Source organism: Lontra canadensis, unplaced genomic scaffold (assembly GCF_010015895.1).
Source record: "Lontra canadensis isolate GAN:19392208 unplaced genomic scaffold, GSC_riverotter_1.0 scaffold78, whole genome shotgun sequence".
NCBI classification, from domain to species: domain Eukaryota; kingdom Metazoa; phylum Chordata; class Mammalia; order Carnivora; family Mustelidae; genus Lontra; species Lontra canadensis.
Genome location: NW_022631072.1, coordinates 6546448 through 6569770, shown reverse-complemented (window position 1 = coordinate 6569770; position 23323 = coordinate 6546448). Strand labels below are relative to the sequence as shown.

The window sequence follows — 23323 nt, the reverse complement described above, 5'->3', positions numbered from 1 at the left end:
TCAGATGGTATGTATTACGCAGGAGGAAGAAAAGCTAGCCATATTAGTTAGTAAAGATAAAATAAGTTAAATAGCAAATTCAGGGCAAAATGAATGTGTCAGCCAAAAGTTTTGGAAGAGGCAAAACAAGGAAGAGAGATGGGCAGGGACTGCAGAAAGTCTGTTTTTGTGACTACAAAGGCAAGAGGAGCCAAGAATCCTGGGTTCAACTCCAGGATTAAACATGGGGTAGTTCAAGCTTCATTAAAATTGTGATGTGGTCTTTCCCCACGGGTGTTCTTTTTGTTGTTGTTTTTTGTTTTTTAGATTTTATTTTTGAGTAATCTCTACACCAAATGTAGGGCTCAAACTCACAACCCCAACATCAAAAGTTGTATGCTCTACCCACTGAGCTAGTCAGGTGCCCCTTCCCACAGGTGTTCTGATGACTGAACACCTTCTTTCTTCAGAAAGGAATTCTCTAATATCTTCCATGCTTTTTTCAAGCCCAGGTAGCACCTGGATAATCATCATTCTGAACTCTAGTTCTTAGATATTACTAATGTCCATATTGATTAGGTCCCTAGCCATTGGTACTGCCTCTTGTTCTTTTTTTTTTTTTTTGTGGTGAGTTTTTCCGCCTTGTCATTTTATCCAGATGAGAATAGATGAGAGAATAAAATACTAAAAAGGTAGCAACGACCCCAGAAAAATATACACTAACCAAATTAGAAAAGATCTGAAACCAGGGGGAGAAGGGAGGAAAAAAGAAAAAAAAATATATATATATATTAGACTGGTGAATAAAACAGTCACACCCTTGATTTGGGGTGTATTTTGGTCTGTTAGAAGAAACTACCCCCAAAATTTTAAAGAAAGAAAAACTTATATATATATACAAAAATAAGGCTAAACACAATGAAGGGAGGGAATATAACTGTAAAGATGAAAATTTTAAAAAATTCTAAAAAAGGAATTGATAAGATTTGAAGTTGGTTGAAAAAAGAAAAAAAAAGAGGAAAGAATGTGATCAGGCTGGAGACTAAAACAAAGCACTAGATTTAGGGTATATTTTGATCTGTTAGAATAAATTGTATCAAAAATTTTAAAGAACAAAAAACCCCTAAATGTATAAAAAAAATAAGGTTAAATACAATGAAGGGATAAAAAAATGACTATAATGGGGCACCTGGGTGGCTCAGTGGCTTAAAGCCTCTGCCTTCAGCTCAGGTCATGATCCCAGGGTTCTGGGCTCCAGCCCTGTGTTGTGAGACCTGCCTTGCAGGCTCGCTGCTCAGCAGGGAGCCTGCTTCCTCCTCTCTTTCTCTGCCTGCCTCTCCGCCTGCTTGTGATCTCTGTCAAATATGTAAGTACAATTTTTAAAAAAGAATGTGACTATAACACTGAAAATTTAAAAAAAAATTTTTAAAGGTATTGATAAGATAATATATTTAAAAATGATAAAATAAGAGGAAAAATTTTAAAAACAGAATGAGAAAAAAATAAAATTAAAAAAATTTAACTTCGAAAGACTAAATGATCATGGGGAAAAAGCCATGAATTCTATGTGCTTTCCCCTAGCTGTGGAAGAGCACCTTCTTTATGATAATGGCAAAAACCACATGCAAAAAAGTAAACTAAACCTTGGAGGACGATCTGGAGAGGCATTTTGGAAGTGAACTGACCACAGGTAAGACTTGTGTCATAAGGAAAATGATTTCTGTTTATAAAAAGATTATCTAGATCCTGTGGGCTTGAAAGAACTTCTAGGTGCTTCTAAACTGTTGTCTTACTCCCTGACTTTGACCTAAGTTAATGAAGATGAAGAATCATGTGCTTGCGTGTTCTTACTGTCTCGCCAGTTTCATTTGACACCACTGCCTGGAAGCAAACCCCAGGAACCCAGCACTGGGAAATGGTGGGAGTTTTACTCCTGGTGAGCCAAGCATATTGATTTGGAATTGGAATAGTTGAGCCTACTGCTCCGGAGTGGATGGTAGGAGACGAAAGGGGAATCAACATGAAGTTGGCTTCAGGCGTGACTGAATCCAGGGGTTCAAATGAGGTCATTAGTCCTGTTTCCCTATCTCCTGGCTCTCCTTATCTCTTGTAGCTTCATTTGGGCTTCTCCAGTCCCAGATGCCTAAGCTCCCAGTTTAGCAAATCCAACACAAAGGACAATCTATCCCAATTGTTCTGACCAAAAACTCCTGGAAGCAATTCTGATGTGTTCTGCTGGGTCACACATACATCTCTGAAAGGAGCAAGGACACTGAGGCAACCGGGAACTCTGGTTGGCCTGCCCTGGTCACTTGCATACTTGTCATGTTGGCCGTGTGAGAGCTCAGTCCCACCAGAGACACCGGGACTGGGTTCCTTACAGGAAAGAAGAGTTCTAATAAAAAGGGGAGAAGCTAGAGTGTTAAAAACAAGAGAGATCCATCATAGGTTCATTTCCCACTGATGGATTAGAATCTTGTCCTTGCGTGCTAAACAGCATGGTCTCTAAGAGGGACTCCAACATGCGATATAAAACATTCTAAACTTTTGGAATGAACATGGAACTGATTTGTTCTGCATAATTTTTTTTAAAAGATTCTTTTAAGTAATCTCTACACCCAGTGTGGGGCTTGAACTCACAACTCCCGAGATCAAGAGCTGCGTGCTCCACTGAGTGAACCAGCCTGGTGCTCCTGTTCTACATAATTTTAAGTAAAGTTTAATTTGGTGTGATAGTACCAGAAGAAATGTTGCTATTACAGTCTCATTCTTTAGGCCCCACAAATACGAGCTTAAAAATCTGGTCTTTGTGAACACGGTGACGGTGGCAGAGGCTAACAGCGGAGGAATAATTTCAGAGTAGGGCATGTGGCTCCATTGGCTTTTCAGTGCCCAGCCTGCTCTAACCTAGTATTCATCTCAACTCCCCCATTATCAAAAGTTCTAAACCCAATTTATTGGAACTTTTCCTCCACTAGAAAATAATTTATTTGTAGTCAACTTTTCTGAAATATTCATTTTATAAACTGAGGAATACCTACGGAATATAAAATTGGGAACGAATGGGGTATTTTTTGGGTAAACCAGATGTAGTTGGAATACATGCCTACCTAAAAGACTTTGGTAACTTTCCTTCATAAAATCTTCACAGGGAGGGTATGTGTGTGTGTGGGGGGGGGTGGGGTGGGTTCCTGGGTGGCTCAGTGGGCTAAAGCCTCTGCCTTCAGCTCGGGTCATGATCCCAGGGTCTTGGGATTGAGCCCCACATTGGGCTCTTTTGCTCCCTGGGGAGCCTATTTCCTCCTTGCTCTCTGCCTGCCTCTCTGCCTATTTGTGATCTCTGTCAAATGGATAGATAAAATCTTAAAAAAAAAAAGTCTTCACCGGGGTACCTGGGTGGCTCAGTTGTTAAGTGTCTGCCTTTGGACCAGGTCATGATCCCAGGGTCCTGGGATCAAGTCCTGCATCGGGACCCCAGCTCAGTGGGAAGCCTGCTTCTCCCTCTCCTACTCCTCCTGCTTGTGTTCCCTCTCTCGCTGTCTCCCTCTCTCTGTGTGTCAAATAAATAAAATCTTTAAAAAAACACCTTCACCAATTCATTTGGGAATTGTGAATGAAATTTCTTACATTGAGCTGAGGCTCAAATGTGCCCATGCTCCTGGGATGCTGAGAGTCCCTTATTCAAAATCTGTTTGAAGGAGGCACCCACCCTGTTGCTAGGGCCTGCAGCTACATCCCACGAGGCACATGGAGGCATGATTAGCTCCACCCACCCAGCAATTAAGACAAAGACTGATCTGCTCTGTCCTTTTTTTTTTTTTAAAGATTTTATTTATTTATTTGACAGACAGAGATCACAAGTAGGCAGAGAGAGAGGGGGAAGCAGGCTCCCTACTGAGCAGAGAGCCTGATGTGAGGCTCCATCCCAGGACCCCGGATCATGACCTGAGCTGAAGGCAGAGGCTTTAACCCACTGAGCCATCCAGGCGCCCCACTCTGTCCTTTCTTACCTGGGTCTCAAGACAGCACCATATGTGTGCCTAGTTCAACAAAGTATCATGTGAAAGTTTCCGCTTCTGATTCTAACACTTCTTTTTGCAAGGACCTAACGAGTTCACAGGACCCGGTATGTCGGGGTGGAGTAGAAGTGGAGTGGTGAGAAGCCATGCCTTCCATTCCGCTCTCCCAGATTCTTGCTCCCAATCTTCTCTTCCTTTCTTTCTCAGCCTCCAAATTCATCAAGACTCTGAATATAGCTCACTAAGTCAAGAGTCAAACACCCCTGTATTTGTTTACAGATTCAAATATATGTCCCAGAACAAGAGAAGGTGTGTGTCAATCATTCACATTCCCCTTCTCTGCCAAGGCTTAGGCCCACTGATCATCTGCCTCTCAGGTGATTGCTTTTCAGAACAATTTCATTGAGATGTTCAAAAACCATTTTTAATCATTTGTACTAATGGAGCAAGGAACAGAATGGCTATATAAATGTTGACAATGATTTTATTCTTTTCCTACACTTTGTCCTATATTATATACTTGCCATATTACTCAGCACATGTTCATAAGTGAGGTTCTATTTCTTGTGCTCACATCCATTATGTAAGAGGAGGAGGGCTGTAAAGTATTCCGTAAATGTTAGATGCTGTAATCCATAATATATTTTTTTATAACACTGGGCATTGCCAAAATATTTTCAGTAACTTTTCCATTGAAGCCAAACATAACATTAAGTTCTAACTCAAATCACAGGGATCACTGATGAAATAATTCATTTTTTTTTCTTGTATGAAGTTTCCTGTGAAATCAGTGGTAATTCTGAATGTGGGCTAGCTCCAGAAGCATTCTGCAGAATGAGAGTCACGTCCACTGTTAATGGGGTCATTACGTCCTTCTTCCCCATCTGAATCATATATCAATTTGGCTTCCTTAGAAATGATTTTGCAATCATCTAAATAAAGTTTCCTTTGATGATGATAGTGGGAAGGTAAAAATTATCTCTTGCTGTTTGTAATGGTGTAGATGGAGCTCGGGAGTATAATGCTAAGTGAAATCAGTCAGAGCAAGACAAATACTGTTATGACTTCACTGATATGTGGTAATTAAGAAGCAAATGAGCAGAGGGGGAATAAAAGGAGAAGACAACACAGAAAGTATTGTGTCTCATTAGCACTCATGGGCATTTGGTTCTTAGTTATCATATTTGGTGATGTAGATTGCTGCTCCTGCTACCACATTCTTCTAGGAATATCTGCTAAAGTTGGTGGTAGAAGCCAAGATATTGAAGATCTAGGGACAAAAAACATGCCTCTTTCTGCCAGGACAAAAAAACCTCTCTAGTAAGAGAAATTAGTTTTTGTTTAATTTAACCAGGATACAAAGGCACTAACAAATTAACGAATTGATTGATGAATTTTTAATAACTAGGGAATATGCGTTTATAGCACAAAATTGAAAAGTATAAGAGAATATGTATTCTTTCAAGCTGTGGTTTCCGGCAATCTTGTTTCCCTCCCTGGAGGGTCTGATGTAGATATGCTAGGTATAGGCTAGAAACTAACATTCCAAGAGATCCCAAAATAAGGCATACAAGCAAAGTGGAAGTTTGCCTTTCTCATGGAACAGTCTGGAAGTCTGTGGTTCAGGATGTGGAGTTGTTCTGCTCCATAAATTTACCCAGGGATCTAGTGCCTTTGACCTTGGTGCTCTGCCATCTTTTACAGTGTTCTGCATGGTGGAAGCTGATTCAGTCCCACATGTGTACTCTAGCATGTGGGAAGGGAAAAAGAGAACACTGAGGGCAAATGATTTCTTTTTAAGTAATGATGTAGCAATTCCACCATCCTTTCTGCTCCTATTCCATTGACAAGAACTTTGTCACATGGCCACACATAGCAGCAAGGGGTGGGGGGCTGGGAATGTAGTTTTTAGTCAGGGGACTGTTAGACCAACTGAAAATGCAGAAGAGAGTTGATGTTCTAGCTGGGGGTGTCTAGAAGTAAGAATTGAGCACTAGGGTAGCTCAGTCAGTTAAGTGTCCAACTCTTGGTTTCGGCTCAGGTCATGATCTCAGGATTGTGGGATCCAACCCTGCATTGGGCTCCACGCTTAGTGCAGAGTCTGCTTGGGATTCTCTCCCTCTGCCTCTCCCCCTGTTTACGTGTTCTCTCTCTCAACTAAAATCTTTAAAAAACAGTAAGAATCAATTCTTTCACAATGTGGCAGTGATGTCAACTGGATTGTGAACTGCTGAATCTATCTCAGTATCGAATTGTAATGTCTGGCATGTTACAACTAGATCCATTCAAAGTACCAGGAATAATGTAAACAGCAATCAATACAGGCCTGATGCTCCAACCCATGTCATTTCTAGATCATGTCATTTTTTTTTTTTTTTAACATAGGCTTTGTGCCCAGTGTGGGGCTTGAACTCATGACCCTGAGATCAAGTCATGTGCTCTACTGGCAGAGCCAGCCAGGCACTCCAAGTTCATTTGTCTTCTTTAACCCATTCTTCTCTTTCCCTTATTTGAATCTCTAAGTCTGGAGTTTGGTAATCTGGAGGTGACGGGCAATCGTCCTTCCCCTCAACAACACTGGGCAGACTTAATCTTTTAAAGTTGTGAAGTGGGTGAAATCTATCTCAGTTCTTCACCCTCCTTCCCTAAGCATACAATAGCCATGGTGCTATTGACCATTCAAAACACCACACCATAGGGCCCACAGGGTTGCTCTCCATGTAAGGCCATGGCTGCAAAATTCATGAATACATCCTTAGTGTTCCAGCTGGTTGATAAGGATGGGAAGCTGGGGGCAGAGAAGGGATTTAAGGAGTGGTTGAAATGTTGCTGCTTGTGATAAGAACTCAGTTTGACTAGGTAGAGCTATTGCCTTACCTAGATTAGAAGGACTAGAGTTCGTCTTACTGTCAGTAGGACACCCCCTCAATCTGTTCAATTGCAGATGTACACATTGATATTCATGAAGACACAATTCCAAATATCATTTTTGTAAATTTCCACTTCTTTTCTGCAAAATAGCACTGCACCCTATAGAAACAATCAAGCAGGGGCACCTGGGTGGCTCAGTGGGTTAAAGCCTCTGCCTTTGGCTCAGGTCATGATCTCAGGGTCCTGGGATTGAGCCCAGCACCGGGCTCTTTGCTCAGCAGGGAGCCTGTTTCCTCCCTCTCTCTGCCTGCCTCTCTGCCTACTTGTGATTGCTGTCTGTCAAATAAATAAATAAAATCTTTAAATTAAAAAAAAAAAACAACCAAGCAGACGGACTTTCTCTCTTCTCCCTTCCTATGGTCATTTTGAAGCCGTCTTAGACGTCTTAGCCGTCTTTTTTTTTTTGAGAGAGAGAGTGAGTATGTACATATGCACTGGCGGAGTTGGGGAGGGGCAGGATGGAGGCAGGGCAGGGTGAGAGGAAGAGAACATCTTAAGCTCCATGCCCAGCTCGGAGCCTGATGTAGGGCTCCATCTCATGACCCTGAGATCATGACCTGAGCTGAAATCAATAGTCGGACTGCTAACCAACTGTGCCACCCAGGTGCCCCACTACTATCTTTGCTCACTGTAAATCTTTTTAAGAGTTGACTTGATGATACACAAGTTGATTATAGCTATCTTACTTCCTGCTTTTTTTTTTTTTTTTTAAGATTTATTTACTTGTTTTTAGAGGGAGAGTGAACAGGGAGAGGGGCCAAAGGAAGAAAAGAGAGAGAATCTTGAGTAGATTCCATGCTGAGTGCAGACCCTGATGTGGGGCTTTATCCCATGACCCTGAGATCATGACCTGAGCCAAAATCAAGAGTTGGATGCTCAACCAATTCAGCCACGCAGGCGCCCAGAGCTATCTTTAGTTCTCTACATTTGTTGCTAGAATAGCTCACATTAAAAAAAAAAAAATTTCTGCTACCAATAAAAGAGTCCAAAAAGAGTGCATATATTGGCCAATATTTGACAAAGACTCAATAACGGACATATTTATTCAAAGAGGGCAGTGCTTCCCACATCACAGCACAGGTGGAAAATATTAGTGCTTCTATAGCACTCCGATGGAAGCTGGGGCCAACTGGCCTGGAGGCTCTGCCTGCCCCTGGCCTCACCTAACGGTCCCAAGGTTGAAGGGAATCATTGCCTTGGCACACTCCATTCATTCGACAGCCTGATTGAAGAAGACTTATCTAAAATGCTGGTATTCAGTGGAACAGAGTAGAGAGCCCAGATATGGACCCTCAACTCTATGGTCAGTTAATCTTCGACAAAATAGGAAAAAATATACAGTGGAAAAAAGACAGTCTCTTCAATAAATGGTGCTGGGAAAACTGGGCAGCTATATGTAGAAGAATGAAACTCGACCATTCTCTTACACCATACACAAAGATAAACTCAAAATGGATAAAAGACCTCAACGTGAGACAGGAATCCATCAGAATCCTAGAGGAGAACATAGGCAGTAACCTCTTCGATATCAGCCACAGCAACTTCTTTCAAGATATGTCTCCAGGGGCGCCTGGGTGGCTCAGTGGGTTAAGCCGCTGCCTTCGGCTCGGGTCATGATCCCAGGGTCCTGGGATCGAGCCCCACATCGGGCTCTCTGCTCGGTGGGGAGCCTGCTTCCTTCTCTCTCTCTGTCTGCCTCTCTGCCTACTTGTGATCTCTGTCTGTCAAATAAATAAATAAAATCTTTAAAAAAAAAAAAAAAGATATGTCTCCAAAGGCAAAGGAAACAAAAGCCAAAATAAACTTTTGGGACTTCATCAAAATCAAAAGCTTCTGCACAGCAAAGGAAACAGTCAAGAAAACAAAGAGGCAACCCACGGAATGGGAGAAGATATTTGCAAATGACAGTACAGACAAAAGATTGATATCCAGGATCTATAAAGAACTCCTCAAACTCAACACACACAAAACAGATAATCATATCAAAAAATGGGCAGAAGATATGAACAGACACTTCTCCAATGAAGACATACAAATGGCTATCAGACACATGAAAAAATGTTCATCATCACTAGCCATCAGGGAGATTCAAATTAAAACCACATTGAGATATCGCCTTACACCAGTTAGAATGGCCAAAATTAGCAAGACAGGAAACAACATGTGTTGGAGGGGATGTGGAGAAAGGTGAACCCTTTTACACTGTTGGTGGGAATGCAAGTTGGTGCAGCCTCTTTGGAGAACAGTGTGGAGATTCCTCAAGAAATTAAAAATAGAACTTCCCTATGACCCTGCGATTGCACTACTGGGTATTTACCCCAAAGATACAGATGTAGTGAAAAGAAGGGCCATCTGTACCCCAATGTTTATAGCAGCAATGGCCACAGTTGCCAAACTGTGGAAAGAACCAAGATGCCCTTCAATGGATGAATGGATAAGGAAGATGTGGTCCATATACACTATGGAGTATTATGCCTCCATCAGAAAGGATGAATACCCAACTTTTGTAGCAACATGGATGGGACTGGAAGAGATTATGCTGAGTGAAGTAAGTCAGGCAGAGAGAGTCAATTATATGGTTTCACTTATTTGTGGAACATAACAAATAGCATGGAGGACATGGCGAGTTAGAAGGGAGTTGGGGGAAATTGGAAGGTGAAGTGAACAATGAAAGACTATGGACTCTGAAAAACAATCTGAAGGGTTTGAAGAGGTGGGGGGGTGGGAGGTTGGGGGAACCGGGTGTTGGGTATTAGAGAGGGCACGGATTGCATGGAGCACTGGGTGTGGTACAAAAACAATGAATGCTGTTATGCTGAAAATAAATAAAAATGACTTAAAAAAAATAAAATGCTGGTATTCAAAATGTAGTTCTCACATCAGCAGCACTAACATCACTTAGGGCTTGTTAGAAATGCAAAATTGGGGGTCTCTGGGTGGCTCAGTCAGTTAAGCATTCAACTCTTTTTTTTTTTTTAAAGATTTTATTTGTTTGTTTGACAGAGAGAGATCACAACTAGGCAGAGAGGCAGGCAGAGAGGGAGAGAGGAGGAAGCAGGCTCGCCACTGAGCAGAGAGCCCGATGCGGGGCTTGAACCCAGGACCTTGAGATCATGACCTGAGCTGAAGGCAGAGGCTTCAACCCACTGAGCCACCCAGGTGCCCCAAGTATTCAACTCTTGATTTCAGCTCAGGTCATGATCTCAGGGTCGTGAGATCAAGCTTTGCATTGGGCTCCACACTGGACATGGAACCTGCTCAAGATTCTCCCTTCTGCCCCTCCCCCACAACTTGCCTGGTCCTCTTAAAAAAAAGAGAGAGAGAGAGAGAAAGAGAATCATTTCATTAATACTCTCAATTATTCTTTGAGTATTTAATACTTCTGGCCTAAACTAACTGGGATGAATTCTGCTCTCTGCAACTGAATTTTGATATAGTCAGCTCTGTTTTCAGGACCATGCATGTATACACTGATTTATTTAACAAATATTTATTGAGGGTCTTCTCTGAGCAGGTGTTTATATGTATCACATTTTATATACTATATCTAATGAAAAATTATATTCCTAAGAAAGTAGTTCCATCCAAAGTAGTTCCATCCAAATAGAAAAATGAAAAGTTCCAATTCCAATCTAATCACTACAAATAATAGTTCATATGTCCTCATTGGTATGCTGGAAAGAAGATGGGAATTTAGAGGAAAATATTAGCTTTTCCGAACATTTACCAAATGGAGACAGTAAGGACTTGTCCTGTCTACCCATAAAGTTTCTGTGAAAATCAAATAAGGCAATGTATGTGAAACTGCTTTGTACGTAGTGAAGTTCTATGCAGTGCTGGTTATTTATAATTAGTAATAGTAAATTTATCTTACAAACTTTTGACATTGGATGCTTATGATAGCACCTTTAATGGATACCATTTTTGTTTGCCTAATTCTCAATTCAGTGCAAATTCTGACGTTCATGTAATGGCATTCTTAAAGATAAATCAGAGAGTGACTTCATTGTGAAAGGAATTGTCACTTTTGAAAAATATTCACAATTGGAAATCTTTCAATAGATGGGCCTCATTTAATACTATTGGTTGACAGACAGATTTAAATCATACACAGTTTGGTACACCCAGCATACAAAATGAGCTTAGTTGGTTGAAAAATGTAATGACATCTTTTAAATGATCTCATTTCAAATATGAGTGAGGAGCAAATCAAATTAGAGATCAATCTTTGAGACACATACATAGACATAACTTGCAAAGCTTACATGTGCTATTTTATGTGCTTCTTTTTCTTGAGCTGTGAGAACGAGGAGCTTAATTCAACCAACAAATGTCTAGACAGTGTCTACTATGTACAATGTTGTAGGTGATGAAGACACAAAGATGAATGAGATACGGTCATTCTCTAGGCTACACGCCGGTCCAGCATGTCCAAAGCAGCAGCCTTTTGTACATGTGGCTCTTGGTCACTTAAAATATGACTAGTGTGACTCAGAAATAGAATTTTGCATTTTCTTTAATTTTAACTAATTTGCATGTAAATAGCCACGTGTGTCTAGTGGCCACTGCATTGAAGGCACAGGTGGAGCCAAACTCAGTAGCTGACATGTGGTTAGGATGCAAGGGCCAAACGCTCTTCTTCTCTTAAAATAAAGGTGGTCTATTGATCCTTTGGTTTTAGGGGTGGTGGTGGGGAAAGTGCCACAATGGTTTGGGAACTTAACATTGTATCAAGGGAAACAACTATACAGTTCTGTTAAAAATCCACTCCTTTTGATTTAAATGTCCCCTAACATATTCAGAAGGCAAAGACATTGCCAGGCCAAGAAAGCTAAAAATAGAAAAGGTTAAAAAAAAAAACAAAACACGGAGGTCTAAAAAACCTAGTTTATGTGTTATCTTAGTGTTCCTTGTCATTTTCATAGTGGTTCCCAGCATCAAAGATTGGGAAAGAAGAATGGGTTAACTTGCTTACCAAGGAAACTTCCCTGGTGGGGTAAAATTTTTTTTTTTTTTTGATGGGGTAAAATTTTTATTTTCTCAAATTAAAAAAACAGAAAAGAAAAACTGAGAGATCATACTTAACAACAAAAAGTTATTAAGTAGCACTGATCATTCTCCATTATTTCACATCCTATATAATTGGGAATGATCAGTAGCACTTAGTACCATTTTGTTAAGTGTGAGCAACTACTTGTTAATTTTTACTGTATTTTCATATGTAAGGTGAATTTACTTTGATAAATTCTATTTACTCTCACCTGGGTATAGAAATGCTATGATTTTATCTTTTTGCTTATTAAAATTATTTTTAAAGATGTCTAAAGTACTCTCAATTCACAGGAGTTAGAAGTGGAAATAAGTGTTATTTCTAAGACTAAGTGGCTATCAGTGATAATAAGAATTTGAATTTTACCTGTCATCATTTGGTAGATGAGCTAGTCCTTTAAGGTAAATCTATTTTATTTTTGCTGATTTATCACAAATTATCATTATTTATTTTTTTAAAGCGGCCAAACATGGTGGCAATTGTAGCCCCAAAGCAAGGTGCAAGACAGTCATGCCTGAAAGAGAATACCACTGTGGTTACACTTGACTACACTTGACTATTAGTGCTCAGGGCACTTCCTATACCGTGCATCCTCTTGGAACTGTGGCTTCTTTGCACAACAAACCCAATGCAGATCAAATTAAAAGGGCTAGCTTGGGTACAGCACCATGGTGCCCTTTCTTGGGGGATCTCTATCGAACATGGAAGTAGTATCATCACAGATATCCTCTGGATTTGACAAAGTTTCATGGGAACTAATTGATTTGTCTCTGAAAGGACTTTGTTCATGTGAAACAGGTCTTAATTAAAATACACCTCTACGGTTCCAGTCCTTTGGAAATGTGGCTCACAATCATGGTGTGCGTAAGGGTTTTAATCATCTGATTTTGTAAGAGCTGGGGCAGGAAACAGAGTTTTGTATATTCAGTGAAGTAGCCACAATATTGGGGATTGAGTCTGGGTGTGAAAAGTTCATAATCTGTATCTCCAGTTGTTCAAATTATGCATCCATCACAAAATAGAGACACTTTTCTCATGATTTCTGAGCCTTTTTATAGAAATTAAATTGAAAAATGAACATGAAAACAGCTTAATTTATAATTTCTTATAAAGCTAATAAAATTTCCTTATACCAATGAAAATGGTGAAAACTATATTCACCCCTTTCTGCATGAGCCCTGGTAGAAATTAGCGAATAAATTGGTATCATGATAAGTGACTAGAAGACCTGTGTTTGTGGTAGTAAAAATAAAACAATAATTAAATCATTCTTCTTGATGAAGAGTACTAGCTCTGGAAGGATGGCTTGGATTCTCATTCTGACTCTGGTTTACTATGTCTCTAGGGCAGGTCCTTAATCCGTTCTGGATTGTTTCTTTTAATTTTACAGTGGGCGCAGCAACAATAATGCCTATTAGAGGGCTTCTGTCAGAATTTGCTGACATGACCCATATAGCGGTTAGCACAGTGCCTGGCACAGTGTGAATTGCTTTTATCACATGTATATTTATATATGCCTTGTTTCCTCAATTAAAATAAAATTATTTGGGGCACCTGGGTGGCTCAGTGGGTTAAGCCTCTGTGTTCAGCTCAGGTAATGATCTCAGAGTCCTGGGATCATGCCCCACGTCCGGCTCTCTGCTCGGCGGGGAGCCTACTTTCCTCTCTCTTTCTCTGCCTGCCTCTCTGCCTACTTGTGATCTCTCTCTGTCAAATTAAAAAAAAAAAAATCTTGCACAAAAACAGACACATAGATCAATGGAACAGAATAGAGAACCCAGAAATAGACCCTCAACTCTATGGTCAACCAATCTTCGACAAAGCAGGAAAGAATGTCCAATGGAAAAAAGACAGCCTCTTCAATAAATGGTGTTGGGAAAATTGGACAGCCACATGCAGAAAAATGAAATTGGACCATTTCCTTACACCACACATGAAAATAGACTCAAAATGGATGAAGGACCTCAATGTGAGAAAGGAATCCATCAACATCCTTGAGGAGAACAACAGGCAGCAACCTCTTCGACCTCAGCCGCAGCAACATCTTCCTAGGAACATCGCCAAAGGCAAGGGAAGCAAGGGCAAAAATGAACTATTGGGATTTCATCAAGATCAAAAGCTTTTGCACAGCAAAGGAAACAGTTAACAAAACCAAAAGACAACTGACAGAATGGGAGAAGATATTTGCAAATGACATATCAGATAAAGGGCTAGTGTCCAAAATCTATAAAGAACTTAGCAAACTCAACACCCAAAGAACAAATAATCCAATCAAGAAATGGGCAGAAGACATGAACAGACATTTCTGCAAAGAAGACATCCAGATGGCCAACAGACACATGAAAAAGTGCTCCATATCACTCGGCATCAGGGAAATACAAATCAAAACCACAATGAGATACCACCTCACACCAGTCAGAATGGCTAAAATTAACAAGTCAGGAAATGACAGATGCTGGCGAGGATGCGGAGAAAGGGGAACCCTCCTACACTGTTGGTGGGAATGCAAGCTGGTGCAACCACTCTGGAAAACAGCATGGAAGTTCCTCAAAATGATGAAAATAGAGCTACCCTACGACCCAGCAATTGCACTACTAGGTATTTACCCTAAAGATACAAACGTAGTGATCCGAAGGGGCACGTGCACCCGAATGTTTATAGCAGCAATGTCTACAATAGCCAAACTATGGAAAGAACCTAGATGTCCATCAACAGATGAATGGATCAAGATGTGGTATATATACACAATGGAATACTATGCAGCCATCAAAAGAAATGAAATCTTGCCATTTGCGACTACGTGGATGGAACTAGAGGGTATCATGCTTAGCGAAATAAGTCAATCGGAGAATGACAACTACCATATGATCTCCCTAATATGAGGGAGTGGAGATGCAACATGGGGGGTTAAGGGGGTAGGAGAAGATTTAATGAAACAAGATGGGATTGGGAGGGAGACAAACCATAAGTGACTCTTAATCTCACAAAACAAACTGAGGGTTGCTGGGGGGAGGGGGGTTGGGAGGGTGGGGTGGGGTTATGGACACTGGGGAGGGTATGTGCTATGGTGAGGGCTGTGAAGTGCGTAAACCTGGCAATTCACAGACCTGTACCCCTGGGGATAAAAATATATGTTTATAAAAAATAAAAAATTAAAAATTAAAAAAAAATCTTAAAAAAAAAATTATTTGACAGACAGAGATCACAAGTAGGCGGAGAGACAGGCAGAGAGAGAGGAGGAAGCAGGCTCCCCAGTGAGCAGAGAGCCTGATGCGGGGCTCGATCCCAGGACCTGGGGATCATGACCTGAGCTGAGGGTAGAGGCTTTAACCTACTCAGCCACCCAGGTGCCCTTGTTTCCCCGATTTGACTGCAAACTTTGAGAACCCAGGGACCATCTCATACAGTTTTCTGGTCCCTTCATCACCTAGCACACTATGTTAAAAATTAGAGAGTCAGCCCTGAGATTTAAAACTAAAGGGCATCTCAGGGTTAGATTATAAAGGACCTTGACATTTCCCTAGGGCTGCTTTGGACCTGTATCCCATTCTAATAGAGCCCCTGAATCCACTTTGAGTTTGTAGCGATGGTAGTTCTTGGCCATTCTTACCGTAATCAAGAGCAGTCAAACCAATCAAGCATTCAGACAATCAGCCAGAGGCCTGAGGCTATATGTAGTGCAACAGAAATTCCAGATGGTCGTGGCATTTAGAAGCTGTTTCTGGGTTTCTTAGGCATTTCTGGCTACTGGGTGGTATATAATTTCTTAATCTCATCTACGTTAAACCATGCAGAGTATAATTTATGCCCTTCTTCTCTAACTCTTCTCATGGTAGAGTGATGAGCTAGCTAACTTTTCTTATCAAAGGACTAAATGTCTCTGAACAACTTACCAGCAACAAGCTCACAGATAACCTGTGGTCAGTGTACTGATCTATCTCCTTTTAAACATGCTTTCCACATTTTACTTCTTCAGTTTTTTTATTGAACAATTTGGTTGAGTTATTAAAAAAAAGAACTAAGTTTCATACTTTGATAAATAGAATAAACTTTATCAAAGTTACCTACCTTCTGTTTGTAAACACTGAGTATAGCGACAAGGTTCAGCAGGGCTGGGTTTCCTTATGGAGTAATGTGAGAATCACATATTAATCTAGTATAATCTAGGAGTTGGAGGTAGGCTTTGAGAATTTAATATTTTCACTATCACTCTAAAACATTTGGAAAGTTTGAATAAGGCCTTCCTTCTGGCTCTTCTCCTTCTTCCCAATGCTCTGCCAGTAATGTTTCCTCATGTAGCTGGCACTGCAGCTCCCTCGTTGATATTTCTTTTGTCCACTTCCATTCTATCTTAATTTAAAAAATAAATTTCCAAATTTTTTTTAGTTCTATTTTCTCAGTGTACACTTGCAGCTGCACACAAATTTGATTATAAGTTCTACGGTGCTGTGAAAAGCTTGCAATTTTTTTTCCCCAAATGACAGGCAGTGTAAATTATGAAGTACAAAATAATGTATGTTAAAGTACTGCCAGCAATAAATAAAAATTGTTTTTTTGGAAGAAATGACTTTGGAAATGAGGAAGAATGAGGGGGGAGGAGGAAACAGTCCACACAGGAAAGGAAAGAGCCACATTTAGAGGAGCCTCGGAGGGATAAAGACGAAGGACACACTTAAGGCATCTTGATCCCTGGAAACACTTAAGGAATCTACATCCTAGGCAATCCTCCAAGGGTTAAGTCACAGAGGGTAGTTAGGTTGGGTTAGATTTGCTAGTTTCTTTCCTAATAAGATACTGGACCTTTACTTCCCAAGGACGGATCCTTCAGCATTGTTGAGTACCTAACTTGTGCCAGGGATCTGCACAGGAACTGGATTTTGCAAAGGTGAAAAAGAGCACAGTTCGTCTTCAAGCGTTTCTGGTCTTTAAAACAGAACACTCTTAAGAGGTAAGCATAAAGGGACCTGCTGGAAAAAGAGAAAGCAACTAGAAGCTTGGAAGAGTCCTCAGGGCACCACGGAGGAAGTGAGTTGTGGTCTGAAGGACAAACTGAATTTCGATCGGTTTTTGTATCTTCCGAAAATAAATGATAATGTGAAATGAACAGATCCTCCCAAAAGGAAAGGGTTGGGATGAAGGATGACGTATTATATGGATGATTTAAAACACATTTAACTGGAGCAAAAACTTACACAAACCGGTCCCCTTTAACTGGCGGGAAAGAGGGGTCTAGATGGCAAACGCGGGCTGACTGATCAAACTGACATTCCCCCGCGTGCAGCGTCTTCTTCAGACTTGCACCTTGCTAAATGGAAATCTTGACTGCTTTCTCGAAAATCCAGTTTGAGGAGGTGGGGGAGAGGGCACCCACTTTCATTAGATTTTGCACACAGCATAGGGATAACCCTACTTGCATGGTTCCAAGCCCTTTTCTCCCCTCAACCTCTGTAGTTTTAAGGGTTGTGCGAGGTCTATCTGCAGGGATTTTAGAGGTTTTCCTCATCCTCTTGAAGAGAAGTAATAAAAGCATTTAAATTAGCGGGAGGGCGGTTAACACCCGCAGCCCTGGCTCCACTGCACGCCTCATAGCCCGCTGGGGTTCACTCGGCGCCTGCCTTCAGCTGAGTCCCAACAGCGCTAACGGCCGCCGGGCAGCAACGACTCCCGGGCAGCGCGCGGTGAGCGTTGGGCGCTCGGGACTCGCAGGCCAGCAGCGAGTTCACCAGGCGCAGGGAGAGGGACGAGGCCGAGCCGTGGGCGGCTCTTGACGAACAGCCCTTCCAGCCAATTGGAAGCCCGGTCGACTTTTCCCCCTGCCAATAGGGAGCAGGACCAAGGCTGAGGGGCGCTTCCCGCGGGCTGCGGCTGGATTCGATCCTCCGCGGCGGCAGCTAAGGCGGGGGCGGAGGCTCGGCCTGGGCGGCGGGGAGCGAATTAGGGGAGGAGGGAAGACCGGAAGCCACGGTCGCGTCCCCATCCTTAGATTCGCTCCCCCGGGTTGGGAGCGGAGACGGAGGAGGAGGGAGAGGCTGAATGTTGGCTCCGTAATAAAGGGGAGCGGTTGCTCCGGAGCTTCCTACCGGGGCGCCCCCCCCTCATCCCGGCCCGCTCCCTGCACCCACCCGGCTCCTGGGCGCCCGGCCCCCGAGGCCGGCCCGGCAGCGCAGACCTTCGCTGAAGACACTCGGCCAGTGGCGGGGACTGGCCGGCGGCGTCCGAGGCCCGCGCCCCGCCGCCACCCCCACCCGCTAGCCCGCCGGTCTCTCCGGCCGCCGCCATGTCCTCCTCCTCATCCTCTCCCAGGGAGACGTACGAGGAGGATCGCGAGTACGAGAGCCAGGCCAAGCGCCTCAAGACCGAGGAAGGGGAGATCGACTATTCCGCCGAGGAAGGCGAGAACCGCCGGGAACCGACGCCCCGGGGCGGGGGCGATGGCGGCGGCGGCGGTCGGAGCTTCTCACAGCCGGTAACAAAGCGCGGCGCCCCGTCCCCTGTGCCTGGCGGCTCCCCGGGAAGCAGGGCCGGGCGGCGGGGACTCGGCCCCGGGGCCTTCCAGCGCGCCCAGTTTGCCCCCCGCTGCTGCGCTGACCCAGTCGGGAAGCGCCGGCTTCTCTCTTTAGAGCTTTTATTCTTTGCCCTACCTGTTTCCCGCATCCCGACCGGGAACCCGGCTCTGGCCTGGCTGCAGGCCCCGCGTGCGAGTCGTTTGCCGGCCCTGAACTTGGGGAGGGTATCCGGGCGGGGGCGGCGGGGCGGCGTTGCTTCCGCTCTGGGTGGGCTTTGGGGCGCGATTAGCTCTTTGTTACTTTAACTCCTCCGGCTGCTGGCCGGCGTCGGGACGACCCTTTCTCTCCCTTCTGCCCCTGTGCCCGCAGCATCCGCGCGCCGGTCTCGGTCACAGGATGGTTGCGTGGGTTCCGCCGGGGTCTCTCTCCATCTGGGTCCCGGGCAGAGCTGTAACCGAATGACAGATTGGGCTCTGCGCTCACACCCTAGTTCCCCTGAAGGTTTAATTTCAAAATTTTTACTCTTGGCAGTCATGGCGTGCATGCTTTGCTACCCAGGTTTAAGATCGTTGCTCAGTACAGATTTTACGTCTTCGATCAAAAAAAAAAAAAAAAAGTGTTGGTAGGTGTTAGCACCATCCTTATTTTCAGGTAAAACAGATCTTACCAGATTTGCCCCACGAAAGGAGGAACTGAACTCGGAACTGCATTAAACACACATTCTTACATTCTTGTTGCTCTTATCAGAAATGTTAGGTGGAGGCAGAAGGAATGTGAAAATCGTCTTACCCACAGCAAGCAGTAGTAACTCTGCTTAAGTGCGTGGAGACTTTAAGGAAACAAAGCAAAGCAAAAGTTTTTGCCCTTTTTTGGTGCACTTAAGATGTCTTAATGGCTTAGATGTCGTTTAAACATTTATCACATTTTAATTGTGATATTTTGAAAAGAAGCTTTATCTGAAGTTTGAGAAATTATACACATATATTCTACTCAGAATGTTTTTCAACATTTTATAAGAGGCACATTATAAGCCTTTTAGCTGTTGTTTGAATTTTTATGTGAAAAATTCTGGTCAGTAGTCCCGAGTGTTAGTTTCGGAATATGAAACAGTGACACACAGGTTTCAACACATTAGAAAAAAGGAACTTTTTCTTCCTCAAAATAAGTGTTTCTTTGTGGCTAGATATGGCTTTTGATTTTTTGTGCCTAGGTATTTGGAATATTCAAAATGTGGCTTGAACATGTGAATAAAGGAAATGCATGTTTTCTTAAAGTTTCAGTTCAAAACCAATTCCACTGTGGAATTTGGAAGCAGGAATATAGTAATTGATATTTTAGATGGAGCCGATGGATCGGTGTATTTCTTTTGCCAGAAGTCTTGAGTTTTTTGTGTAGTAGCATGAAACGTTTTAAGTGTTTTGGAAAGATACTTTAATTTTTTAATGAAAATTTTTTCTTCGAAAAATAGATTTGGTATTAAAACAGTGGTATTATTTTGGATGTTGGGAAGAAAATAATACCTAATTGATATATCTAGAGTGAATTGTATCTGGCAGTGGAAATAGCACTGGGCAGGGCTTAGAGAGAGTCAGAAGTCTTAGCTAGCATACGATCAGTGTGCCTTTGGGAAAGTCCCTTAATTACTATTCTTGAGTTCATTTAGTCTGTAAAATATAAAAGTTGAACCTTTCCATACCTAAAGTTGTAGTTTGGTGATTAATGTAATGCAGCTTTTAAATTACCCAGGCAGAAACTAATACCTGCAGATTGAGTTATAAATTCTAATTTTTGTTTATCTTACTATTGTTTTGTTTCTTAGGAGATAGTGAATTGCTTTTATTTAACTGTAGAACCAATACTGCACTGTCAATTTTTTTTTAAGGTTTTTATTTATTTATTTGACAGAGATCACAAGTAGGCAGAGAGGCAGACAGAGAGAGAGGAAGGGAAGCAGGCTCCCTGCCGAGCAGAGAGCCTGACTCGGGGCTTGATCCCAGGACTCCCGGATCATGACCTGAGCCGAAGGCAGAGGCTTTAACCCACTGAGCCACCCAGGCGCCCCTGCACTGTCAATTTTAATGAAGTTTTATTTTTCCCGTTTTTAAACCTTTTTATTCATGTAAATTGTGGTGCTATTTTGAAATTATTGCAGCTGTGGAAACCTGCACATAATAAAATTTTATTAGGATAGGCATTCCCTGGATAGAAGTTTAATGTCTAGTGCGTCATCAGCCAGAAATATGGTAATTCATCTAACTGAAATGGGTTTGGCTCAAACTCAGTTGTCCTCCAGTCCAGCCAGGGAAGAAAATACCTTGTGTTCAAACTGTTAAACAACAGTAAATGCAGGTTAGGTACAATGATAAGCAATCTTTTCAATTCCAGTTGGAGGTTTGTAAGGTGCAAAGTAAGACTTCAAAGATTTATATTATTTAGCTTCAGATAATTAAGTTCCCACTAGTGCTTTAATAATATATTAATTAGATTTAAAGAGAAAAGTGAGTATTTAGGAAAAGCAGTGTTGGGGTGCCTGGGTGGCTCAGTCAGTTAAGCATCTGAGCTATTGATTTCTGCCCAGGTCCTGATCTCAGGGTGGTGAGATCGAGCCCCACCTTGGCCACTGAGCTGGCAGTCTACTTGTCCCTCTCCCTTTGCTCCTCCCCTCTTGCGTACTCTGTCAAATCTTTAAAAAAATAAAAAGGAAATCAGTGTTTTTACAAATGCTCCTATTTAAAAATGAGTTGATGATTGTGAATGGTCATGATGTGTTAAGGTGCATGGAGAAATGAGTTAGGAAAAAAAGAAATGAGGTGGTAGGTTGGATATGAAAAAATAAGACAGTCTTCAAATTTATGGCTTCTGGCACTTAATTTGAAGATCAAAAATTCCTAGAGTGTCTCAGATTCACTGGACTGCATTGTTAAACAAAGCTGGATTATGGAGGTTTGTGATGTATTATACATTTAGTTATTCTTAGAGTGAGTGGTTGTTTTAAATTTAGCAGTCAGGACCTTCAGGATCATATTAATGGTAAATTTTGTATCTACTTATTTTTAAGAAAGCAGCTTGACTCCCAAATATTGGAGTTTTACTTGGCAAAACCAATTGAGGAATTAAATGGGGAGGTTATATAGAAATATCTGCTTTTTAAAAGACTGGTATCAATAAAGATTTATGGAGTGCTAATTCATTTTGGAGACTTTCAAGTTTTTCTTTTATTCTTTTCTGCCAGTGACTCAAGAGGCAAATCAGATTGTTAAAATGGTTTGTTTGCTGATGTGGTGAAAATTTAAGTTTCTCAACTTTTAATAAATAGACTTACAAAATGGCAAAATGCCAAGATAAAAATGTAGATCCTAGGATTTCCTAATGATATATATTAGGTAGAGAATCTATTTTGAATTTAAGACACACTCCTGTACTTTAAGGATCTGAATTACAGAGATGTATAGGAATATTATGATGGCTTATTAGATGAATATAGGATAGGAGATGAGATGAGGTCACTTTGTTAGCTAGCTCCCATAGGAAAAGTTTAGAGGCTGACAGTGATCATAGTAACTACACTCTGGGCAATAAAAAAGTTAAAGGGTGTGTTCCTTAGAGGTAAGTGCCAGCGTCTTGAGGCTTCTTTAGCAATAATGTTCTCTGTCTCCTTTAGCTAAGCTATTCCAATAGAGTGAGGTGAGGATTTTCTGGCTTGGTATTAGGGAAAAAGTGAAAAATACTAGGTTTTACTATCTTTTGGTTTTAATAATTGACTATATTTCTTTGTTAGTACATACAGTTGAAAGAGCTCTTAGTAGAGCCATAAGCCCAACCAAGGCAGGTGTCTTGGATCTGCTACCAGTATGCTTTGTGACTTAACATCTCTGGAACTCAACTATCTCATGGGGAGGTTGGATTAGATGAACACTGTGATCTCTTAACTGATCAAAAAACAATACTTGAGGCCCTTTTATGTGCTGGCTGCTGTTCTCAGTGAGGGAGATATAAAAGTTAAAAATTCCATATCTAAGAATCTGTGATTCATTTAGCGCTTTTTTTGCCTCTATGAATTGAAAACAAGTTTGAAAGCTTGTAGTTGCAGCCACAGCAACAATTCAGGTGAGCTTAAGCAATACAAAAAGTGGCAGACAGAGGTAGGGAATTTATTGGCCCATGTCACTGAGAAAGCCAAGTTGTGGCAGTAGTAGGCATGGCTGGGTCTAGGGATTTAGATGATGTCGCTGAGACTTGCTTCTGTATGCCCTGTTTCCTCTATGTATTTATAAAGCTAGACTTACATTCTTACAGCTAGCAAATAGAGAACACTCTTCTTCCCAGTGTCCATATATATCCCTTCTTTTTTTTTTTTTTTTAAAGATTTTATTTATTTATTTGACAGACCGAGATCACAAGTAGGCAGAGAGGCAGGCAGAGAGAAAGGGAAGCAGGCTCCCCGCTGAGCAGAGAGCCTGTCGTTGCAGGGCTCGATCCCAGGACTCTGGGATCATGACCTGAGCCAAAGGCAGAGGCTTAACCCACTGAGCCACCCAGGCGCCCCCATATATATCCCTTCTGACCAACACTTTTTATCTTCTCTCTCCCTGCAGCTAATCACTGGGCTACTTCTGTGTACATGACTGTGTGATTGAGAATACCAGAGGGACAACAGCGTTCAAGACGCACAAGCGTGCATGTGTCCGTGTGTCAGTGCATGTGTGTTTAACCAGAAGAAGGGGAAAGGGGGGGGGCGCCTGGGTGGCTCAGTGGGTTAAAGCCTTTGCCTTCAGCTTGGGTCATGATCTCAGGGTCCTGGGATCGAGCTCAGCTGGGAGCCTGCTCCCCCCCCCCCC

At 42.1% G+C, this 23323-nt stretch overlaps 1 protein-coding gene and 1 long non-coding RNA gene across 3 annotated transcripts in view; one reads left to right on the top strand and one right to left on the bottom strand.

Annotated features, from left to right (window-relative positions):
- Nucleotides 1–16623: 16623 nt before the first annotated feature.
- LOC116881860 lies at nt 16624–19312 on the bottom strand. The gene is made up of 3 exons (XR_004385504.1): nt 19153–19312; nt 18621–18933; nt 16624–16946 (listed from the first exon to the last, which is right to left on the bottom strand). It is a non-coding gene; the product is annotated as an uncharacterized LOC116881860 (long non-coding RNA).
- Nucleotides 17842–23323, top strand: part of HNRNPLL (heterogeneous nuclear ribonucleoprotein L like) — a 38423-nt gene continuing 32941 nt past the window's right edge. Inside the window, exon 1 of one of the 2 annotated variants that reach the window (XM_032881941.1) lies at nt 17842–18445. In XM_032881941.1, coding sequence (XP_032737832.1) covers nt 18257–18445 — 189 coding nt within the window. In that variant the 5' untranslated portion in view covers nt 17842–18256. The remainder of the gene's footprint in view (nt 18446–23323) is intronic. The other variant, XM_032881940.1, reaches the window with a different exon arrangement.